The following is a 23,256-nucleotide window of genomic DNA, read 5'->3' as shown; positions in this document are numbered from 1 at the left end:
CCGAGGTCAAGCCTCGGTCGCCGCCGCCGCCGCCGCTGCCTCGCGATTCGTGCAAACGCGCGCTCGAGCTGACGGGCGACGCTGGCAAAATGAAAAAGCACGCTGCGTAGGGTATGCACGGTACCGCGGCCGTGCCCCGAATAGTGACCCTTGTTCACGGCCGCGCCACGCCACCTGCTCCTATAACCACGCGGTGGGCCGTGGTGCACGGAGCGTATCTCGCCACGACGTCGTCACACACGGCGGCGGATAGCGTAGTGAAAGCACACCATACTCACGGCACATGTGTGGCAGTTCCATTTGGCGGAGTAGCCTCCGAGGCAGTCAAAGCGGCTCAGGAGCGCGCGGAACTCGCAGGCGACCAGGCAGGCGAGCTGGTCGGCGCGCAGCGCTCGGTCGAGGCGGTCGGCGTGACACGAGCCGGCGTCCAGCAGCAGCCGCCGCATGGGCAGGTGCGTGCAGAAGGGCAGCCGAGCTGGCGGCGACGCGCACGATGCGGCCGCGGCTGCCGCTCCAGCGCTACACGAAGCGTTGCAGCGCGCCGACGACCGGAACGGGGGGAACGACACGGGTGGCTCGGCCGGAGGAGGCAGCTCGCCGCTGCCGCTGCCGCTACCGCGGCACACACACAGGGCGGCGCAGAGCACGAGCCGCCCGAGAAGCGCTTCCCAAGGTGCCGTCCCATGTCTAGGCGCCAAGGGCATAGTTCGTGGGCGCTGTGTCGCAGCACGCTCGTGGGTCAACCGAAGGGCGCCCCAGCCGCGGGACCCAGGGCTCCCGCATGACCGCGGCCTCAGCGACGACCTCGCACCGATCCGCAGGCCGCCATCTTGGCAAGCCTCCCCGCCGCCGATGCCAGCGGGCCCGAGCCTCTTCCGCGCATGCGCGCGCAGCTACCCCCCCGCCGCTTCTACGCGCACACGGGAGACCGCGGACGCCGTCGTCTGCTCGACGGCGACGCGCGAGAACGCCGCTGGGGCACCTCGATGGCGCTACCGTCGGCTGCGACGCTTCCACGCTGTGGCCCTCTTCGCAAGCAAGCTCACCAAGAAATGTGTAACTGCATAAATTAGCCGAACATCGTCGCATACTCATCACGACGGGCTTCTTCGCCTGCTGCAACCTGTAAACCTGGTGGTAAATGAATTGAATTCTGGTGGTAGCAAGTGTATACGTTGAAAGCAGCTGCTATTCTCTGCAAGCACCATCCAAGACCAAACGTGTTTCTGCGCAGTACAAACGTATCGTAAACAGCGAAATGAGTAAACGAAATTGCAGTCGGAGATGTGGCACGGCAGCCGACAACGCCCTTGTGGTACCGGCAAAACGAGCGACGAGAGGGTGATGTTCTCAACTAGAGGAGACGAACAATTCCGATCACTTGCGATTCTTGAGCTAGGCGTCGTGACGGGAGAGAAATTCGAAGTCAACAACGCCAGCGCCACCTCGCTTCTCTGCGCGCATGTGAAAACGGCGACATATACAAAATAGCTTCCGTTTCGGCTGCTAGCCGATTCCTCTTCCCGTCATAGTTATTGTAACATGAATGCGGTACTAATTTAATGTCGAGGAGAAACCACTATTTCGTCCGCGACGTAAAGTCAGTTATTCGCATCGGGATGAAAACTGCAGAGCGAGTTCGCCTGTAAAGCGTGCACCACTGCATGCATTTGCGGCATTGTGTGAAGACATTGCTAGAGGGGCGTAAGGATTCGAGGTTAAGAGCGGATGAGCGTAAAGAACATAAATCTTACGTTGTTAAAAAGATCAAGAAATAAATATTGGTGATGAAACAGATAGCCGCAGTGCCTTTATACCCAGAGCAAACACTGCGTTCGTCGGGTAATCCGAATATAATTACTTTTGAACTCGGCCACACAAACACAAAGGTTCTCGCTCGATACCTTGCGAGTGCGTGCAGTGTGTGTAGCACTCCGATATTTCAGGAGTATTTGAAGCCACATACTCGAGTAGCTTAATTTCACGAAGCGGGCCAGAAAACTGCGAGCTTTTCAAGGATGCTGAAAGTGTCGCATACTTTAAATCCTACATGTTGGGAAACGAGGCAGTAATTTACTTGTCGGTCATTGGCGATCCCTGGCCGTTGCGCAAAAGAAGACGATATGTGATCACTTTCATTATTTTTAAATAGACAGTAATGTAATTACTATGAGGCAACTTCTTCAAACACTTTGATTAGCCGTAAGATGCCAGGACGTACACCATAGTTGTAAACTTCCAGCAAGTGATAAAGTAAGGAACGGTTAATTATCGATCAATGCGAGGAGCTAATTGATTCCTGGTCGTTTCTCTTAACGCCGTCCATTGTGAAAACTGCGGTCGCGTACAATTATTAGTCGCTAATTCTCACCCGCTCGTTCAATTCTTTACTGAAATTACAAAGGAAGATAAAAACGTTAAAAGGTGATTCAACCTCTAGTTGATATCGATTAAAGACAATGCCTTCCTGAGTGAGTTGTGGGGTGAGGGTGGAGTAGAATCACTGTGCATGGCACTATCGCGTCCCATCTCGTGTCAGGGGTCTGGGAGGAGCATCGGACTGCTTAAATTTTTAGACATGCCTACCTTAGGGATCGGCCGATATTTTTTGGAATGCACGTACCCAAGGGAACATGTTTAGAGTGCACCACCTTCGGTATTGGCCCACATTGTTAGACTGCGCAATCTCAGATTGACTCATAAAAGAGGCTAGAAACACACGTACTCGATACAGAAGAGTGAGGATAATTAGCTGAGAGAGACATGTCTTCAAAACGGAACGCCGACCAAAGTGGTGTTGCTAAAGTGATTGACGGTCCGGTTTGGCACACGAAAGTCTTCTTTCTTGGGTGAACAAGGATTGCGTGTGTAAGCCGAAACGTCAACTTTTGTCGACGTTTTGTTCTTTTATGTTTCCAATGTTAATTTGTTTCTCGACCTGACGAGATGTCGTCCAACTACCGATTTCATTCACCTCGTTCATTCGCTCCCTCACTCACTGAATCTAACCCCACGCTCACTCTTGCGTCACTTTCATTCATCTCACTATCACTCGACTCCTCCAACATGCTTGCGAGAGCGAGCGCTTCAGGTTGCGCGTTCAGTGGCTGCAGATTTCGCCCGATTCACATATATATGCGACGTTTGTTGCGTCTCCTCGCGATTCCGACTGGCCGGAGTTCGCGAGCAACAGTTCTCGCGACGACAACGGCGACGACACCTCGAAACGGCGTGGCCTCCCTCTCAACCGAGGCCTCCCCGAGCGTTCTGAGTAATGACGGCCCGCCACCCGTGTCGTACAAGCGCCTTAAAGAGTGATGAAGGTTCCCTCGTTGCCAGCCAGGTAAGGCCATTACGCATGCCCGCGCGTGCTGCGACGTTGACGAATGAAGGCCGGGTGTCGGATGTCTCAGTGTGCGTGCGTGTGTCTGCGCGTGCGTGCCCAGCACTGCGCAGCGGTGGCGAAGGGCGAGAATAGGCTCGTCCCGTGTGCCAGCTGAGAACGCCATCGGGCGTCGGACGCGAGCGCTCGCGGAAACGACGACTACGCGGCGCGAAGAAGCGCGCTTGAGAATAAAGTCATTTTTCTTGGCACCGAGCGACGTGAGGGTGAGGAGGTGCGAGAGAGGAGCGCCGGTTTACGCTGATCTCGGCCGTTTAAAGTTGTGTCTTCGCCGTGCTACAGGGTCGTTTTTTAACGATGCGCCGCGCGATTTTTCTTTTGCTCCGCGCTGTCTGCCGTCGCCCTGGGAGCTGATGAGAGTAGTTTGGTGAAAGGGAAACACTTCTAAGCGCGTTCGAATGACGCGCTTTTTCTTTTTTTATACTTCTGCGTGCTGTTCACCATTCGCGTGTTATATTCGCGATTTATGTTTGAGCGTTCGTGCTGTGCTGTCGCGGTTGACCGCGGAGTCTTCTCAAATCAAAAACAACCTTCCCCCCCTTTTTTTTCTACGTGTAATATTTAAAAAAAAGAAACAAGAAGTTTTAGGTGCTGACGCAGTATACGCAAACAAATTAGGTGCAAGAAAAATCTGGCTGTACCAACAACATAAGTTACGTCCAACCCAAGTTAATAACTATTAGTATTAGTGAAACTTGGTTCGCAGATAAACAAAGAAACAAAGTTCTTTCTTTGAAATTTTCTTCAAGTAGTACGAACAAATAAGCCTTCTTTCAAATAGTAAAAACAACAAAAAACAGTGCAAGTAATCAATCAGCTGCACTTTGGTGTTGATCATAGTTCCCACGATCTGCCTTGCGTTATGACGCGTCCTACGAAGGTTTTCGGAGGCGTAACTTGCTTTGTTTCTGGGCACCAGAGCAAGAATATGCGTACATTTCGCAATGTTGCCTTGTTGTAAGCTATGGTTGTATGAGAGGGACAGTGAGAAAGACACTTGTATTTGCATTAGTTAAGTAGGGTTTGCAGCACGCGTTGGCTGGGCGTAATCATGGCCGTCACCTGACACAAGTTTTACAAAATTGCAGCAAAATAGAGAAATTGCTATAGTGCGAAAGAGGTTTTTCAACCCCATCCGTGCAAGTCGGAAAAAAGAACAAAATAATGTAACCGACTGTGTTTCCATCGGGGCTCGGGGAGAACAAATTTTTGGACAACAAAACGGCAGAAGCGGTTTGCTCCCCTTTTCTTTATTTTATATATTAAACAACCACGCTGCCCAGAAAGTTCTTCTCCACACCAGCAGCTATACTTAGGTGATTCCTGGCAATTTCACTTTGGTTAGAGAGCTAAATTTTCCAAGGAAGGTTCGGCAGAGAGTTGTTTAAAGAAGCGAGCTCATTTTCTGTGCCCGTTGCAGCGATGAAGCTAACTGAAATTTCTCCAGGCATTTTCTCGTATTTCTTCGTTTATTGCTCTCCGTGATTGCGAAAGCTGGCATCGCGTCGAGAAAATTGAGAAAAAAAAATGAAATAGACACGCATTTATTTTATTCCGTTTATTTTATTGCTTTTATTATTGTTCGATTCCGCTAGTTCTAAACGTTAAATCCTTTACCAAGACTCTTCAAAACAAAGGCAGCTGTTTATGGCTATGTCTACCAACAGCTAACGATCAAAACCTGCACAAAACCCGCGTCGTCGCTTGTACAAACACGAACTGCCGCGTTCCATCACTTGTTTCTCCAGTTGCTTACAATGGCATTTACCGCACTACAGTTGACACAGCAGGCACTGAGCCCATCGTTCGTTTATGACAAATATCTCGCAAAATTAGGGGGAAGAAAGACAAATAAGAAAAAAAGAAGCGTAAAGCGCCACACAAAAGGGAGGCAATTGTGCTGCTGTCTCGACGAGTACAACGCCGACGAAAGCGCGACGGCTACATAATGAAGTTAACTATAGGTCAAGGCACACAACAGATTTAAAGAAAAGAAAAGAAAAATAAGGGCCATATGTCGTCTTTTCCGCTATTCGTACCAACTTCATCGCAGCATCAGCTAAATTTTACTTTCTATTTCTAATTATCAATTTCCTTTCAGCTAATCTGTTCTTTTCGATTTCTTCTACCCTCGTACCGCCCGATTCCTAGCGGATCGCCCGGAGTGGGCTGTGTCGTTTCAGTAGAAGCAATGAGAGTCGAGTGAGTCCGTATGAAACGGCTACACGGCGCCAAGCATGCTTGGTCATTTCAAGGAACCGACTAACCGATTATCATTTCTTTGAGCTACATTGCACGTTACAATGGTTAAAGAGCTAGTTGTGTGCAGCAATTGCTCTAGCTGACGCGTACGTTGCCGATACAAGAGACGTTGTCGACCACGATGAGCACAATCAATGACGGCACGACTGTGCGCACGAAGCGGAACTGGGAGTGAATCCCGGGTGAGGAAAAATAAGAGTTATTGATTAAATTCAGGGGTCTTACGCGCCAAAACCACGATACGATTACGAGGCACGGCGTGGTGGGGGTACTCGGGTTTAATTCTGACCACCTGGGGTTCTTTAACGTGCACCCAATGCACGGGACATGGGCGTCTTTCTTTTTTTTTTCTTGCATTTTGTCTAATCGTAATGCGGCCGCCGCGGTCGGGATTCGACCCCGCGCCCTCGGTTTTAGCAGCACAACGTCAAAGCCACTACGCCACCACAGCGGAGAAAAAAGATTGTTCTCTTGCGTGATGAAATAATGTCGCCATGTTGGTTCAATCGTTCTCTTCTCGGATCGCATGGGCAGAAAATTCCAAGGCAATGAGAAGCCCCCATAATATATGCCGCTTTTTATTAAGAGTGCATAAATGTTGCAGCACAGTTAAATGCGATGCAGCTCTAAGTGCTTATACAAGCCACGTCCCACTAGGCATGAATTAAGCTTGCGACCTGACGGGCAGATTCTGACAGGGTGATCCTGTCAGAATCTGCCCATCAGGTCGGCTTTCGCCAAGACGCATAGCTTAGAAGACGGCTTTTTGAAATGCCCCAGCTTTCTCATTACAATTTCGCGGCGCGGCATAGATTCTGTAAAAAACATTTACCTAAACCGCATCGCCAACATTTTTCCTTGCCAGATTTTTGTTTTGCCCACAGAATGCGTATTGAAATGCGACGCAAACTAAATCAAGGCTTTATAAAAACGTTTTTTTTTATTATTTCAAGCTTCTTAACATCTAACAAGTTAGAAGATGCAGGTTAGAAGATGCAGGAAAAAAAAACCGCTGCAAATGCAGCTTCAGAGACAGTATGGCCCCTACGATTACAGGACTTGGCAACGCGGAGCCGCTACGTGGTTTCAGAAAAACAAATTAACACCAGATAACATCCTTCAATATACAAGATAACGCAAGATAACATACTTCACAATACAAGACTAAAGAGAGCCACAAAATTTTACAACTTCAACATTACGCAGCAAACAGAAGAAGAAAAAACGAAAGCAACAACGAAAGTGACGCATACAAACAACAACACTTAGCTCGAAAAACAATCAAGAAACGCACTGTTGAGTACACAAAAGACGGAAGGTAAAGTGGCGCGTATTCATCGAATGGTAAATGCCATATCAATTAGGCGTGCAAGTCTTGCCAACGTGCTCATCTCGAGCGTAACATCTGCGCTCCCGTACTCCTTTAATATGAAATAATCGCGCAATTAGCTTCGCCAGCACGGCCACGCGGAAAGCGTCGTTCGCGCAGCTAAGTGCGTCGTCTACAAATCGACAGTCTCTTCAGCGAGCTCGCTTAGAAACAGCACCGCCTTCACAGATTTCCCCTCGGCGCTCGGCGGTAGGTTATGGCGCGGTCTACAAGGGCTCGAACTTCTGTTTGAACAGCCGTTGTCCGGCACTTACGCCCTTGGGCAGAGCTAGTGGATCCGGCAGCTTCAGGAAGTCCATTAGGCCACTTCTCTGGCCCCTCGCTAGTCGTTCACTGGAGTGGGTGGCGTCGCTGGCTACATTTGAAGTCGTGCGTGGACCATTTAGGGATGGGATACGCATCGCTCTCTCTCTCTCTCTCTCTATGCAGTTATTAACTGAGTGGTCGTTGAATCGACAACGAAAAAAGTCGACGCAATACAATTCTAGAGGCACAAATTTATTGTGAAAGAGAGCTTACGTTTTATTCGAATGCAGCAGGGTTCTACGAGGAGAAAACTCGCATACGAAATTCACAGGGAAACACAGTTCGTAGCCAAGGAAAAGAAGGAAAAAAGGAAAGAAGAAAGGAGGAAAATAAATAAATATCATCTTGCTGCTGTAGGTAGACGGCACATCTTTTTTTCCCAGAAAGCGCCTCTACGTGAACACGACTTCAGAAGAAATTGCTTCTTTAATTTTTTCCCTTCTATTCTCGTTTGCGAATAAAGGAGGTTGGTTTTGGTACCGACTCACCCTGTAAGCTGTGCTTTTTTTACCTGCTGTCATAAAAGTCGTGATTTAACGACCACCTGACAGCAAGGAGTTAGCCTTCGAGCGCATTTGCTGCGGCCGATGTAGCCAGGATGTATAGGCGGGAGCATTTTGTCCTTGTTGATACGGATATTCCAACAGCGTCGAACGGTGGGCAGAGCTGTTACGTACCTGGAGCACTAAACGAATGCGAATTTTCACGTTGTCATTATTGTTCAACAAGTCGCTGAACAATGCGGGTAACTGGCGCAACTGTACACGTACAAAATCGAAGGAAAAGAAAGAGAGGAACAAGTACACAAAAGAAAGACGAGCGTCTCCCACGCGCGCGTAATGAAAACGTCTCTTCTAAACAGAATCGCCTAGCGACTCGACTAATGTCGAGGTTTCAAATGCTATGACACATGATCACCGCTGTCTTCGCAAAACAAAGTAGCTTATCAATAAAAGTGCACACTCAACATTGCGAAGCCTGCACTAAGCGTGTAGCTGCACGCACAGTACTGAATAAAGGGGGTGGGGGAGGGGGGTTGACGCGAAAAGAGGATAATCCGAGGGGAACGGGAAGAAAAGCAAGTGAAACACTTTCTCGTTTTTTTTTTTTTTTCACTCGATCCAAGATGGCAACCGCGTGGTATCGTCGCGGGACACAGTCTCGGCACGGCGCGGCGCTGCATGTGGAAGCGCTACACGCATAAACACATCCGGGCACAGTTATTGGTCTCTACATACACGATATGCAAACGATCACGGAAACTGTGCGGCACAAACTCCACGCAGCGTACGACCCATTCGGGTGGCGCGGGGTTCCCACATGCGGACGCCACGGCGCGCGCACACACAACGAGGCGACGACCTAGCTATCGGCGGCCGTGCGGCTGCGCTACATCAGCGAGGGCGGCGACTTTGCCGCAGGGTTCAACTGGGCGCCCTGTTCGGCGCACAGTGCCTCCAGCGCGCGGCGCATGAGCGGATGCTTGTCGAGCGCCCGCTGGAAGTCCTCGTCCGACAGCGACAGCACGTTGCAGTACGTCTCGGCCACCACGTTCGCCTGCCGACGGGCCCGGGTCAGCATGCACATCTCTGCGGGTCGGCGACGACGGTGAGGCGAAGAAAAATAAAAAAATAGGAAAGGAGAATGTTGTAGAGAGTACCACGCGAAGGGGAAGACTAAGTGTCGCCAAAAGGAGCGGTAGCTGATACAACGGTAACGACGCAGGGACAATACCGACGATGAAGGTATGACGAAGAGGAAAATTACAATACGACACATACAACGAAGGCGGCAGTGGAGGTTGACGACAACTACGAAGGTGCCACGACGACACAAACGTAGCGAACTCGAGATAGAATCCTGATGGGCGGGGACACACCATTTTTCTGGCGAGTATACTACTAGGAATAAATCATTGTGACAAACATGCCGACGAAACCCCCCAGCGGACATAACAGGAACTGCCTTAAGTACACCTTGATTAAGGCTTGATTAAGATCGTACGTGCTGTCTCTATGGTTCAAGTTAGCAGCGCTGCTTTTTAAACTTCAGTATACCCTCAAAAGCTGTGTGGCTCTCACCACGGACTCGAAACAGCGTGGTGACTGACAGATTGCGAATTACAAAACCTACAGCTGGTCTATCTATATGCGTGGCGAAATCTCAGCACAAGGGCATTTCCCGGCATTATGCCCCACAGATATCGCCGATGGACAGACGAGTAAATTTCGGTCTGGTTTAAACTTTTTCTCGTGCACTAAAGAAAACACATTTGATCAGAATCAACCATCAAAGCATCACGCTCTCAGCGACCATACGTGATCATGAAGACAAAATATTTGGTGGGGTTGAACTTCCCCAGACTTCTCAATGAGCTACGAGGGACGGCATCGCAGTAGTGAGTTGAAGATTAATTCTCACGTGAGATTCTGTGACATGCACCTTAAGCAATAAGCACATGATTGTTACCATTTAAATGCGGCCAGCCCCGCCGGAAATCGAGCCTACGACCTCGTGCTCATCGGCTGCATGCCACAGTCACCATTCCGTCGCCGAAGGAACAAAATAAAAGATGCTAATACCGGCACAACCATGACTAAATCTTTAAGAACATATATATATATATATATATATATTGTAGTGGGCAATATGCATGTGGCGCTGTGCGGACTGCCACCGCTGCGGCGCGAGACCCGAGCTCGGGCTGCTGATGCGAACGCCTAGGACTCGCGATCAAGCGCTACTTGCGATCCCGCGTACGAGCTACAATAAACCCCCTTTCATTTGGTGGAGGTGCGGGGTAGACCTCGGAAACTGGAACTCCGAAGCCGGACGCTACCGACTGCTACGACCATGCCTGACGAAACCACCCAGGAAGATGCACCACAGCCTCCTGCGGTCATCGTTTCCGGTGTGTTGCGCCAGCGTGATCCTGCCATCTTTAGCGGCACCGATGATCATGACGTGGAGGATTGGTTGTCATCTTACGAACGGGTGAGCCAGCATAACAAGTGGGACGACGTCACCGAGTTGCACAACGTGCTGTTTTACTTAACCGGCGTCGCGAACCTCTGGTTCCGAAAACACGAACACGATTTCGCAACATGGAGCACATTCAAGACAAGTTTCGCAGAAGTGTTCGGGCGCCCCGCTGTGCGCAAGCTTCGCGCAGAACAACGCTGACGGGGGCGTGCGCAACATCACGGTGAAACTTTTACAAGTTGCATCGAAGATGTCATTGACCTGTGTAAGCGCGTGAATCCATCAATGTCAGAACAGGACAAGATAAAACACATCATGAAAGGCATTGATGAGGACGCCTTTCAAATGTTGTTAGCGAAGGATCCGCGTACCGTGGCTGAAGTTATCAATTTGTGCCAAAGTTTTGACGAGCTACGGAAACAACGCATCTTAGCTCGGCGCCCACTGCCTACGGAAGATTCGTTAGCATCATTAATTATTGGCGACAACCACACAACTTTGCTGACGCAAATAAAAGAATTTGTGCGCGAGGAGGTTGCACGCCAGCTCTCGATTTTGCCGACCACGGAGAATCCTTCTCAAATGTTTGGCTCCAGCGATCCGACAGATAATTCAAGAGCAAGTGACCGAAGCTCTTCCACCTCCGTGTCAGCCGGCTCCCGTGGCCGCGCCTCTGACGTATGCTGAAGCCGTTGCACGGGCGCCTCGTCTGCCGGGGTTCTCTACTCCGCCTTCAGCGCCTCGCCCACCGGTGTTCTCTCCTCGGCCTTCGCCTCGCCAGCCGGCGGATCCCTTTTTTAGTGGACAGCAGCAGGATACAAATCCTTGGCGCACTGCTGACAACCGCCCAATATGCTATGCCTGCGGTACCCCGGGTCATGTGGTGCGCTTCTGCCGCCGGCGCTTGCCGGCCTTCGTGGGCAGCCCGCGACGGCTCAGCTCCGACTTCCGACCTTTCCGCATGCCTTCACGACCACCACCGGAAGTCTACGCTGCTGATGACATACCGGCACCGCAGTCACAGCTCTACGGCACTTGTCGCTCGCCTTCCCCTCGTCGGCGCTCACTCTCACCCATGCGTCGTAGACCCAGTGCCAGTACTACTGAGGCGGAAAACTGATATCCGCAGTTCCTGAGGCACGAACTGCGTCATCGTCGGAACATCAAAGTCCTCGTTTTTCCCCCGCTAACGTTATTGAAGTGTCCGTTGATGGCATCAAATCTCTTGCGCTCGTCGATACAGGTGCTGCTGTATCCGTGATTAGTGAGAAGCTTTGTCGTGCATTACGGAAAGTGACCATGAAGCCGTCGGTACCGTTGCTTAGAACAGCCAGTGCACAACAAGTACAGCCAGTCGCTATGTGCACTGCCAGGGTGCTGATTCGAGACATCTTGTATTCGATTGATTTCTTTGTATTACCTTGTTGCTCCCACGATGTGATTCTCGGTTGGGATTTTCTGTCGCGCCATCATGCCGTCATTGACTGTGCACGTGCTGAGGTTCAGTTCTCCGTTCTGTGCGATTTGCCATCTCAAGACTTTCAAGTTCAGGATCTTAGCAGGATCTGTGTAACTTCAGATACTGACCTTCCTCCTCACAGTGCTGTATTTGTCCCTCTTTCATGCGCATCGCTTGCCGAAGCGACGGTCATGTTTACACCCGCTGCCGTGTTCATTCGCCGCCAGCCTATATTGTTGCCTTTCGCCCTCCTCACGGTTCACCATGGTGCTGCAGAAATACTGATTTCAAACCCAAATTCGTACACTTTGGCTTTGCACTGTGGCGAGACTATTGGTACCATCGAGTCTGTGGACGCTGACGTTATTGTGCATTTCCCTATTGCCGACGACGTAGATACTGCCAACGTAACAGCGCTGACACCCCATGTGCCATCTAACCGAGTACCACCGGATGTTTTTTGTCGCTCCATTGCCGATGACCTCGAGCCGACACAACGTGAGCAGCTAATAACTCTTTTAAATGATTTTCACGCCTCTTTTGACTGGAACCAAGCATCATTAGGCCGCACAAGTACCGTCTCCCACCACATTGATACGGGACATCACGCACCATTACGCCAGCGTCCGTACCGCGTGTCATCCACCGAGCGCCGTGTCATCACCGAGCAAGTTGAAGACATGCTTGACCGTGGTGTTATCAAGCCATCCTGCAGCCCTTGGTCGTCGCCCGTAGTACTCATTAAGAAAAAAGATGGCTCGATTCGTTTCTGTGTGGACTATCGTCGCCTCAACAAGATTACACGAAAAGATGTCTATCCTCTACCGCGCATAGATGACGCCCTGGATTGTCTTCATGGTGCCGAATTTTTTTCTTCTTTGGACTTGCGATCGGGCTATTGGCAAGTGCCCGTGGATGAATCCGACCGCTCGAAGACAGCTTTCATTACGCCTGATGGCATGTATGAGTTTACAGTAATGCCATTCGGCCTCTGCAATGCGCCCGCGACATTCGAAAGGATGATGGATAACATTCTGCGAGGCCTCAAATGGAAGACGTGCCTGTGTTATTTAGACGACGTGGTAGTTTTCTCCCCTGATTTCACCACTCACCTCTCTCGTCTAAGCGAAGTCCTTACTTGCCTTGCCACCGCCGGCCTTCAACTTAACTTGAAAAAGTGCCGCTTCGGCTCTTCGGCTCCAAGAATTTGACATTCGCGTCATCTATCGATCCGGGCGCCAACATTCTGATGCCGATGCACTCTCCCGATCGCCCATGCGATCCGACGAAACGCCACCCTCATCCATAGAGTGCCCGGTTGCTACACTTGCTGTTACTGACATGCCGTCTGAACAGAGGAAAGATCCGTGGATTGTGTCTCTCATTGACATTCTTCACAGTTCTTCAACGGCTACATGCCCTCGAGCCCTTCGTCGCCAAGCCACCCATTTCGTGCTACGGGACGCCACCTTGTACCGCCGAAACTATCAGCCGGACGGTCGCAAATGGCTGCTAGCCATCCCTCGCCATTTGCGCTCCGACATATGCACGTATTTCCACGCCGACCCACAACAAGCTCATGCTGGCGTCCTGAAAACCTACGAGCGGCTCCGCCAGCGCTACTACTGGCGCGGCATGTATTCTTATGTCCGCAAATACATTCGGTCATGTGTAGCCTGTCAGCGACGCAAGACATCTCCTCATACGACAGGCCCTCTGCAACCTTTACCGTGTCCTGCACGTCCTTTTGATCGGGTTGGCGTTGACCTTTATGGGCCTCTTCCACGCACTGCTAAAGGAAATCGTTGGATAATTGTCGCAGTAGACCACCTTACAAGATATGCAGAAACTGCTGCGCTTGCTTCGGCTGCTGCTCGCGACGTCGCCGCATTTATGTTACGGCATTTCATCTTACGGCATGGCGCACCGCGAGAACTGCTCAGCGACAGAGGCCGTGTCTTCCTGTCCGAAGTTGTTAATGAGCTGCTCGCCGCTTGCCGCACTATTCACCGCACAACTACGGCATATCACCCACAGACTAACGGTCTAACGGAACGCTTCAACCGCATTCTTGGTGACATGCTCACTATGTATGCTGTGTCTGATCATTCCAATTGGGACGATGTCCTCCCTTTTGTGACGTACGCGTATAATACCGCCGTTCAGGCTACCACAGGCTTCTCACCATTTTTCCTTCTTTATGGACGTGAACCATCCACTACCCTCGACACCGTGCTACCATATCATCCGGATGCCTCGGAATTCACCCCTCTTTCCGAAGTTGCTCGCCATGCTGAAGAGTGCCGCCAACTGGCTCGCTCGTTCACGTCGGCTACCCAAGAAATTCACAAAGATCGCCACGACAACGGGCAGCCCACACAGTCCTTCGCCGTGGACTCTCACGTCTGGCTTCAGCTGCCCTTCCAATCTCCAGGCCTTAGCCCAAAGCTTGCTCCGAAATATCAGGGTTCGTACTGGGTCGTCGCGTGTACATCGCCTGTGAATTATGTGGTCGAACCGGTGACGCCATCTTCGGACAAACGCCGCCGTGGCCGCGAGACGGTTCACGTCAGGCGCCTCAAACCTTACCACGACCCCCTTATCGTGTCATCCCCTTAGGTCGCCAGGATGGCTCCTCTTCGCCGCGGGGGCAATTGTAGTGGGCAATATGCATGTGGCGCTGTGCGGACTGCCACCGCTGCGGCGCGAGACCCGAGCTCGGGCTGCTGATGCGAACGCCTAGGACTCGCGATCAAGCGCTACTTGCGATCCCGCGTACGAGCTACAATAAACCCCCTTTCAATATATATATATATATATATATATATATATATATATATATATATTGTACTGTAAAATAAGGAGCAGTGGGGCTGTGGCTAGGAGAGAGACAGCGACGACGAGAAAGAACAACCTTGTTTCGGTGCTCGGTCGGCTACACTACCTCTCGCTGCTTCAGTCGCGAACGTTCTAGTTCTGTTCTAGTCGCGAACGTTTTCTGCTCAAAGTGCTTCGCGACAGTTGGTGGAAGGTGCTGGACTTATTGCAAACCTGGAACTCCGAAGCCGGACGATCCCTCTCACATCTCCCATGCCTGAGGAGACTAGTACTACCGCGCCACCCATGGCACCGCCTCCAGTCGTCTGTCCTGGTGCGCCACGCCAACGGGATCCTCCCATATTCAATGGCACTGACGATCATGACGTAGAGGACTGGCTGTCATCATAGAACCGAGTGAGTGCACACAACAAATGGTCTGAAGCTGACAAGCTTGGCTACATACCATTCTATCTTTCCGGGGTCGCCCATCTTTGGTTCCGCAACCATGAGGCTGACTTTTCCACCTGGTCAGCATTCCGAACGGCACTTCAGGAAGTATTCAGTCGCCCTGCTGTGCGCAAACTTCGGGCTGAACAACAGCTTCGCTGTCGTGCCCAACAAAAGGGCGAAGCCTTTACGAGCTACATTGAAGATGTAGTTGACATCTGCCGGCGTATAGACCCAGATATGACCGAAGATGCCAAGGTCAAGAACATCTTGAAAGGCATAGAAGATGACGCCTTCCAAATGCTCTTGGCAAGGAATCCTCAGACGGTCAACGACATCATAACGCTTTGCCAGAGCTATGAGGAGCTGCGCAAACAACGGCTTTCTACGCGCCAAGCACTCGCTCCGGACGTCGCGCTTTCAGCTCTGAGTGATGGTGTCACCTCTACTCCTTGCAGTCCAGAAATTTTTGACAGAATCAAGCAATTTGTACGAGAAGAAGTGGCGCGCCAACTCTCTCTTCTGCCAGTCGCTCCAGCCTCAGAGCCGCGCTTGTCTCCAGATCTCCGTCACATTATACAAGAACAAGTCGCTAACGCAGTACCACTTGCTCATCAACCGCCTCCTACGCCTGTGCCACTTACGTACGCTGCCGTTGTCGCTAATCCAAGGCCTCCTTCTGCAGGTAATCAATCCAGACTTACCAGCGCCTTTCCCTCACCTCCGCAAGCAGCTGCAACATATTCTCCTGCCCCCCCAAGCAGCTACTGGTCGCCACAGCAGCCCGTGCGCCCACCTCGCCAATATTTCCAACAGTCTCCGCCCGCTGTTCTCAATCCATGGCGCACCCATGACAATCGGCCTATCTGTTATTCGTGCGGCCTACCTGGGCATGTAGCACGGCTTTGCCGTCGGCGTGGATGGTATCCTTCGGATTCTCCGAGGGCACAAAGTAACGGTTTCGACTCTCCGTCCCGTTCTGCTACTGCCGCTCAGCCCTTCGAAGCCTCGTCTCCTCTTTCCCGACCCTTCAATACCCGTCGGTCTCCGTCTCCCCGTCGGCGTTCTCTGTCGCCGCTTATCCGTCGTCCTGAAGCTATCCGAGAGGAAGACTAAGGACCGCAGTTCCGGAGGCAAGAACTGCGATCTTAGCGAACTCCTCAAGACCTCATTTATTTCCTGCGAATGTCCTTGAAGTTTATGCAGAAGACATTGCCGTTCATGCGCTTGTAGACACGGGAGCAGCAATATCAGTGATTTCGGACCAGCTTCGTCTTACCCTTAGAAAAGTAGCGACGACTTATTCAGCCATTTCATTACGTAAAGCAAGCGCTGCGCCGATTGAACCCTTAGGGAAGTGTACCGTGCGTGTTGTTATAAGCGGCGCTTTATACCATATTGAGTTCGTTGTTCTGCCTCGCTGCTCCCATGCCATGATTTTAGGATGGGACTTTCTGTCCTCTCATCATGCCGTTACAGATTGCGCCCGTGCTGAACTCGCGCTGTCGCCGTTCGGCACCAACGTTTTTGAAGATACTGATGACACTTCCGGTCGTGTGTTCGTCACCGCCGACACCGAGATTCCTCCATACTCTGCCGCACTTGTACCCGTTTCCTGCGTTGGGTTTTCCGACTCCACAGTTTTTTTCACGCTTCCTTTTGCCCTTCTTGCCATTCGACAAGGTTCGAGCGCACTTTATGTATCAAACCTGTTTCCTTGCCCTGCTAGGCTGCTCCACAATGAGTGTCTTGGTTATGCCGACGGAATCGAAGCCAGTTTCCTTTACGATGTGCCTGACGACCCGGCTTCTCCTCCGGTTGACACTCTGGGCCTTCAAGTTTCTCCTCCCACGCCGCCGTGTGACCCAACATTTTACCAGAGTATTGATCCCAACCTCACTCCAGCGCAGCACGCCCAGATCGTCCATCTTCTGGACCGCTTTCGCACGTCATTCGACCAACAACAATCTCGCTTAGGCCGCACTTCTACTGTTGTCCATCACATCGACACCGGCAACCATGCGCCTTTACGCCACAGGCCGTATCGTGTATCCGCCACGGAGCGTAGCGTGATCGCTGAGCAAGTTGCAGACATGCTCGAACGCGGTGTCATACAACCTTCGCACAGTCCCTGGGCTTCTCCTGTAGTGCTGGTAAAAAAGAAAGATGGCACAATTCGCTTTTGCGTGGACTACCGGCGACTTAATAAGATCACACGCAAGGACGTTTATCCGCTACCCCGTATTGACGACGCGCTAGACTGCCTCCAAGGCGCTGAATTCTACTCATCCTTAGACTTACGATCCGGGTACTGGCAAGTGCCAGTGGCTGAGTCAGACCGTCCGAAAACGGCCTTCATCACACCTGACGGTTTATTTGAATTCACCGTGATGCCATTTGGCCTGTGTAATGCGCCTGCCACATTTGAAAGAATGATGGACAACATCTTGCGCGGCCTCAAATGGCAGATATGCCTATGTTATCTGGACGACATCGTTATCTTTTCACCGGACTTTCCTTCCCACTTACTTCGACTTGAACGCGTCCTAAAGTGCATCGCCGATGCTGGCCTCCAGCTTAACTTGAAGAAGTGTCACTTCGCTGCCCGCCAGCTGGTCATCCTCGGCCATGTCGTGTCGAAAGAAGGTGTACTCCCTGATCCGGCAAAACTACAAGCTGTTGCCCAGTTTCCCCGACCAACGACTTTGAAACAACTGCGCAGCTTCATTGGATTAGCGTCATACTTTCGGCGTTTCATCCGCAATTTTGCCTCTATAATAGCACCTTTAACGCAGATTCTTCATGGTGGCCACAACCTTTCAACCTGGTCACCGGATTGCGATGCCGCCTTCACGAAGCTGCGTCGTCTCTTGACGTCACCACCAATCCTGAGCCATTTCGACCCAAGTGCTCCAACCGAAATACACACGGATGCCAGTGGCGTTGGCCTTGGGGCCGTTCTCGCTCAGAGAAAGGCTGGCTTCGATGAGTACGTCGTTGCCTTCGCCAGTCGTGCACTCACTAAACCTGAATCGAACTATTCTGTCACAGAAAAGGAATGCCTGGCTATAATTTGGGCCATAACCAAATTCCGTCCGTATCTTTATGGCCGCCCGTTTGACGTCATAACTGATCACCATTCGCTGTGCTGGCTGTCGTCCTTAAAAGAACCGTCCGGTCGTCTTGCTCGATGGGCCCTTCGACTGCAGGAGTACGACATTCGCGTGCTGTATCGTTCTGGCCGAAAACATTCGGATGCGGATGCCTTGTCTCGTTCGCCACTAACAGACGAGGCTAGCTTCCCGAAGGCTTCATTGTCCGAGTCTTCCCTTGCTGCCACGGACATTCTTCTGGAGCAGAAGAAAGACCCATGGATTGTGTCCATGCTACGTTTTTTGTCCAGCCCATCGACACCCACTACCAATCGCGCATTACGTCGCCAAGCACATCACTTCTCCATTCGCGACGGGCTCTTGTACCGTCGCAACTACCTCCCGGGCGGCCGCAAATGGTTGCTTGTCATCCCGCGACACCTGCGTTCGGATATTTGCGCAGCGTTCCACGACGATCCCCAGTGCGCGCATGCAGGGATACTGAAGACATTCGCGCGTCTACGCCTTCGTTGCTACTGGCGGGGGATGTATCGATTCATCCATCATTATGTCCGCTCCTGTCTGGTTTGCCAACGCCGTAAAGATCCCCCTCGTCGTTCAACCGCGCCATTGCAGCCTTTGCCTTGCCCAGCACGTGCTTTTGATCGAGTAGGCATCGACATTTATGGACCTCTGCCAACCACATCTGATGGCAATCGCTGGGTAATCGTGGCCATCGACCATCTTACGCGCTATGCGGAAACTTCCCCTTTGTCCAGCGCTTCTGCACGTGACGTCGCCTGGTTCCTCCTGCGCCACATCATCCTTCGCCACGGAGCTCCCAGGGAACTACTCAGTGACAGAGGCCGCGTCTTCCTCTCCGACGTCATCGAGGCTCTCCTCAAAGAATGCCGCATCATTCATCGCACCACTACTGCGTATCATCCGCAGACTAATGGCATGACCGAGCGCTTTAATCGCACTCTTGGTGACATGCTGGCCATGTACGTTGCATCCGACCAAACCAAATGGGACCATGTTCTACCTTTCCTGACCTACGCTTACAACACCGCCACGCAGACTACCACGGGATTTTCGCCCTTCTTTCTCCTGTACGGACGCGAACCTTTTTCCACAATGGATACTATCCTTCCGTACCGCCCTGACTCCACGGAAACGACTACCCTATCCGAAGCTGCTGCACACGCAGAAGAGTGTCGCAAGCTTTCCCGTATACATACGTCAGAAGACCAGCAACGCCAGAAGCACCATCGAGAAAGTTCCAATGCTCCTGTATCGTATGCTCCTGGTTCGCTAGTGCGGCTTTGGGTTCCAGCCTCTACCACCGGACTGTCACCGAAACTCGCGTCGAAGTACCAAGGCCCATACCGCGTGATCAACCAAACGTCTCCAGTCAACTATATTGTGGAACCCCTCGAGCTACCTTTGGATCATCGCCGTCGTGGACGCGAAATTGTGCATGCCCAGCGTCTCAAGCCCTACTATGATCCGCCTGTGCTGTCCTACCCGTAGGTCGCCGGGACGGCTTCCTTTTCCGCGGGGGAGATAACTGTACTGTAAAATAAGGAGCAGTGGGGCTGTGGCTAGGAGAGAGACAGCGACGACGAGAAAGAACAACCTTGTTTCGGTGCTCGGTCGGCTACACTACCTCTCGCTGCTTCAGCGTTCTAGTCGCGAACGTTTTCTGCTCAAAGTGCTTCGCGACAATATATATATATATATATATATAGTTAAAGCTGTAGTCATGTGGTTCCGTTCTAAGGTTTCATAATGACTACATTACATATATATATATATATATATATATATATATATATATATATATGTATATATATATATATATATGTATAGTCAGCACTACCAGCTGAGTTTCATAACCGACTGTGCAGTTTCGGAACGTCGAATCCCACAATTTAGTCATTATATTATGAACGACCAGCTACTAGCTCGATCCGAGATACCACTTTGTTCAAAAGCGCAAGGAACGGGGTGTGCGCGCGCACCTCCAAAGTAGGCGCCGGCGTACGCGCTGGCGACGAACTCCCCGTTGTCGTGGACGATGTTGACCTTCCCGGACTGGAGGAAGTACATCTTGTGGCCCACCGTGTCCTGCTTGACGATCAGGTCGCCCGGCTGGAAGAACTCGTGCCGAAGCCGCGACACCAGCTCGGCCACGAACGTCGGCTCCGACTGGGCGAAGAAGGGCACCGTGCGAACCGTCGTGCGGATGCTGTGGTTGACGATCTCCTGCGCGGGACGCGAACGGCGCTCATGTAGCGCCTGGCATATATCGCGCTCGTGCATAATATAGCCGCCCTCCACGGAATGTTACAGTGGGTCACGGTCGCTACGGACGACATCAAAAGAAGCGGCGCTATCAGCGTCAAAACTGTAGTAAAAAAAAAAAAAAAAACGCACGCAGCCGTTTGGCAGCTAGGCATCACAGACAGCAAACAGTTGCAGGGTCTGTATTATGTAACGATGATATAAATTTTTTCGATGTTGTGTTCTTTTTTTTTTGCCCTTTGTCATTAGCTTTCGCGAAGCCACAGCACCATCGGTATCGTTGAGATCTGCCACTAACCAAGACAAAGTAAATAAATAGAATTGAATGAAGAGAATCCTTACATAATATGGCCCAGCACCTGCTTGCTATTTTTCACCTCGTTTTTCTTTTCTTTTCTTTTTTTTTGTACGTAAAACCGTCTCGTGCACCGGCGTGCACCACACGTTCACAACTGCTATCACCTTATTTTCATCAAAGCTTCCCATTTCCAGATTAGGTGATGTTAAACAGACACTTCACAATCGAAGGTTGCGAAAAGGATAGCGCGCTTGGTGTTAAGTATCATTTTAACTTCTATGCCACATATGTGGAAGATAATTTCTATTCACGCGCGCAATTATCCTTCTATACGCAGCTTTTATAGTTGACACATGTAACGAGATTATTACATTTTGTTATCGGTGATATTTTTTTAGTTATTTCAGAATCATGGCAACACAAGCAGTTTATATTATTCAGAATGTCTTGCACCGTGCGAAGCCATTGCCCAGAGAACTGCCAGTGTTGCTCAGTCCGCTTTGACTGTCCCAATTGTTTGCTTGCTTATTTGCTTCTTTCAGTGCATTATGTGTGGAAACATACTTACTCATTCTTGCGGATAGGCAGCCGGACAGAGCATTCCCCAAACCTTTACCAAGTTATAGAGCCTATGATTTTTCTCGTTTTGAGTAATTTAGTATAACAACTGAGATGACATACCTTCACCACATTCTTCCACGTCAACTTTCAACGACCAGCATTAAGGTAAGCCTGCCATAATCTCAAAGCCCTATAACTGCTATTTTTTTTTTTTTTTCGAATTCCAGAGTTGAATAGAACTTCCTTTCCGCCTCTATTGTTGCTCTCTCAGGCACACACGCCCCAGACTTCAAGGCTTCTGCACAAAATTTCCTCACTTTCTTTTTTGTTCACTGCCCATTTATATAGACATTCTATCTTTGCTTAACACCATCACATTTTAGGAGTGAAATAATAAGCATAACTCGAGAGGTAGAACTACACATAATACGCAGTTCAATGTCTCAGTGCAGGGCACAACAACGTCTAGCAGAGAAATTCTGCAGGACAACAGAAAACAAAAGCAGTTCTATATAGCTGCCCTCAATTTCGTGCAGGCGGAGTGCTTGTATGTCACCTATGAGGCAAGCTAGGTTACTAATAGAGGTAACCGCAGTCGAGACTGAGTGTATTTGAACGTATTGTTGGCGTGGCGCATGCCTGCGTCTATTTCGCGCTGTGTGATAACTGTGTGATAACTGTGTGATAGTAGCTCAAGATACGTTTTACGCGGTAAAAGCATATATTCAATAGTACATACTTACTGACCCCCACAATGATGGTGAGGGTATCGCGTGTCCTGAAATGGACGCCTGACATGAACGCGCTGGCACCAAGCAACGGCATGCCGAAAGTGCTTCGAGGATACGTTCGTGCCTCCTCCTCGTGCGCGAGATTAGCGCCATGCGCTTGCAGACGTCTCAGGATACAAATAATTTGGGTGAGTCGATACATTATGTTCAATGTTATCGCCTTGAGTTGCATTTAGCCCTTCTTTTTCTTCAGTCTCCACTACGAACATCGAAGCAAACACCTGTGAATGTAACGGACTCAACGACGTAAGTAAAAAGCGGCACGTTTTCCTACTTCATAACTGCTAGGTGCGGTTTAACTTAAAGCGCTGTCTCAGTGAATAACTTGAGGAATGCAAAGGATTACAAGTATACTTCAAAATCACGTGACATGCCACGTGCACACGACTGTCTCTCAGCGTGAAAGGTAACACTTTATCTGCGTTCAAACATAGACTCTTGGAAATCTGTTACGTCAGGATTCCATTCACTGCAATTTGCTGTATACCCTCACGGAACCTGTATTCATTTAAGTTCTGGAACAAAGAAACTTGCGTGGTTAACAAAAATTCGGTTACTCGTGTGCGCTCGCGCAATGAATATACTAATATTATTGAGTGACAAATCGCAAAATTTCACTCACATGATTTGTTGTAAATATTGCCAGAGTCGTTGACAGCAGTTAAAATTTATTCTGAGGCAGCGCTTTTACGCTAGCTCATTGTTCTAATAAGCAAATACGAGTACGATTTAGAAAACCGAATGCCTTTCGGTGCTAGTATTAATAATGAATAAAACTCTACTAACTAATTTTTAAATATACTAGTTCGGTAGAATGTTCCAAGAGCAGAATGTAAGTCTAGCCGGTGTTTGCAGCATACCATTTAGCTAAAAACATTGTACTTGGTACCAGTTTCGCGAAACACAGACTAAACACGTGTCGCGAAATGCATTGCTGTTCTGGCTACAGTTTTTCACACACTATTTTACACAATGTAGAAACACATTATCCGGAACATCAATGCACATTGTGCAGATTTTAGGTACTTTGATCGCACTTTACGAGTGCCTGATCGATTTACGAGGCTAAATGCCCGCACAGACGCTCCGAAATAGAATTAAAAGCTGCAAAAGAAGCCACTAAAATTTTTTCAGCTTT

The 23,256-nt window shown here is 50.3% G+C and overlaps 2 protein-coding genes across 2 annotated transcripts in view; both read right to left on the bottom strand.

Moving 5' to 3' along the window:
- LOC126540683 (uncharacterized) overlaps positions 1–897 on the bottom strand; it is a 206,298-nt gene extending 205,401 nt beyond the window's left edge. Inside the window, exon 1 of the mRNA XM_050187520.3 lies at positions 279–897. Coding sequence (XP_050043477.2) covers positions 279–704 — 426 coding nt within the window. The 5' untranslated portion in view covers positions 705–897. The remainder of the gene's footprint in view (positions 1–278) is intronic.
- Positions 898–6,674: 5,777 nt separating this feature from the next.
- LOC126540681 (potassium/sodium hyperpolarization-activated cyclic nucleotide-gated channel 4-like) overlaps positions 6,675–23,256 on the bottom strand; it is a 65,146-nt gene continuing 48,564 nt past the window's right edge. The window contains exons 9-10 of the mRNA XM_050187518.3: positions 20,186–20,429; positions 6,675–8,950 (exon numbers count right to left, since the gene is read on the bottom strand). Coding sequence (XP_050043475.2) covers positions 8,751–8,950; positions 20,186–20,429 — 444 coding nt within the window. The 3' untranslated portion in view covers positions 6,675–8,750. The remainder of the gene's footprint in view (positions 8,951–20,185; positions 20,430–23,256) is intronic.

This window comes from Dermacentor andersoni, chromosome 2 (assembly GCF_023375885.2).
Source record: "Dermacentor andersoni chromosome 2, qqDerAnde1_hic_scaffold, whole genome shotgun sequence".
NCBI classification, from domain to species: Eukaryota; Metazoa; Arthropoda; class Arachnida; order Ixodida; family Ixodidae; genus Dermacentor; species Dermacentor andersoni.
Note: the sequence above shows the minus strand (reverse complement) of the source record. Positions and strands in the feature narration are given on the sequence as shown.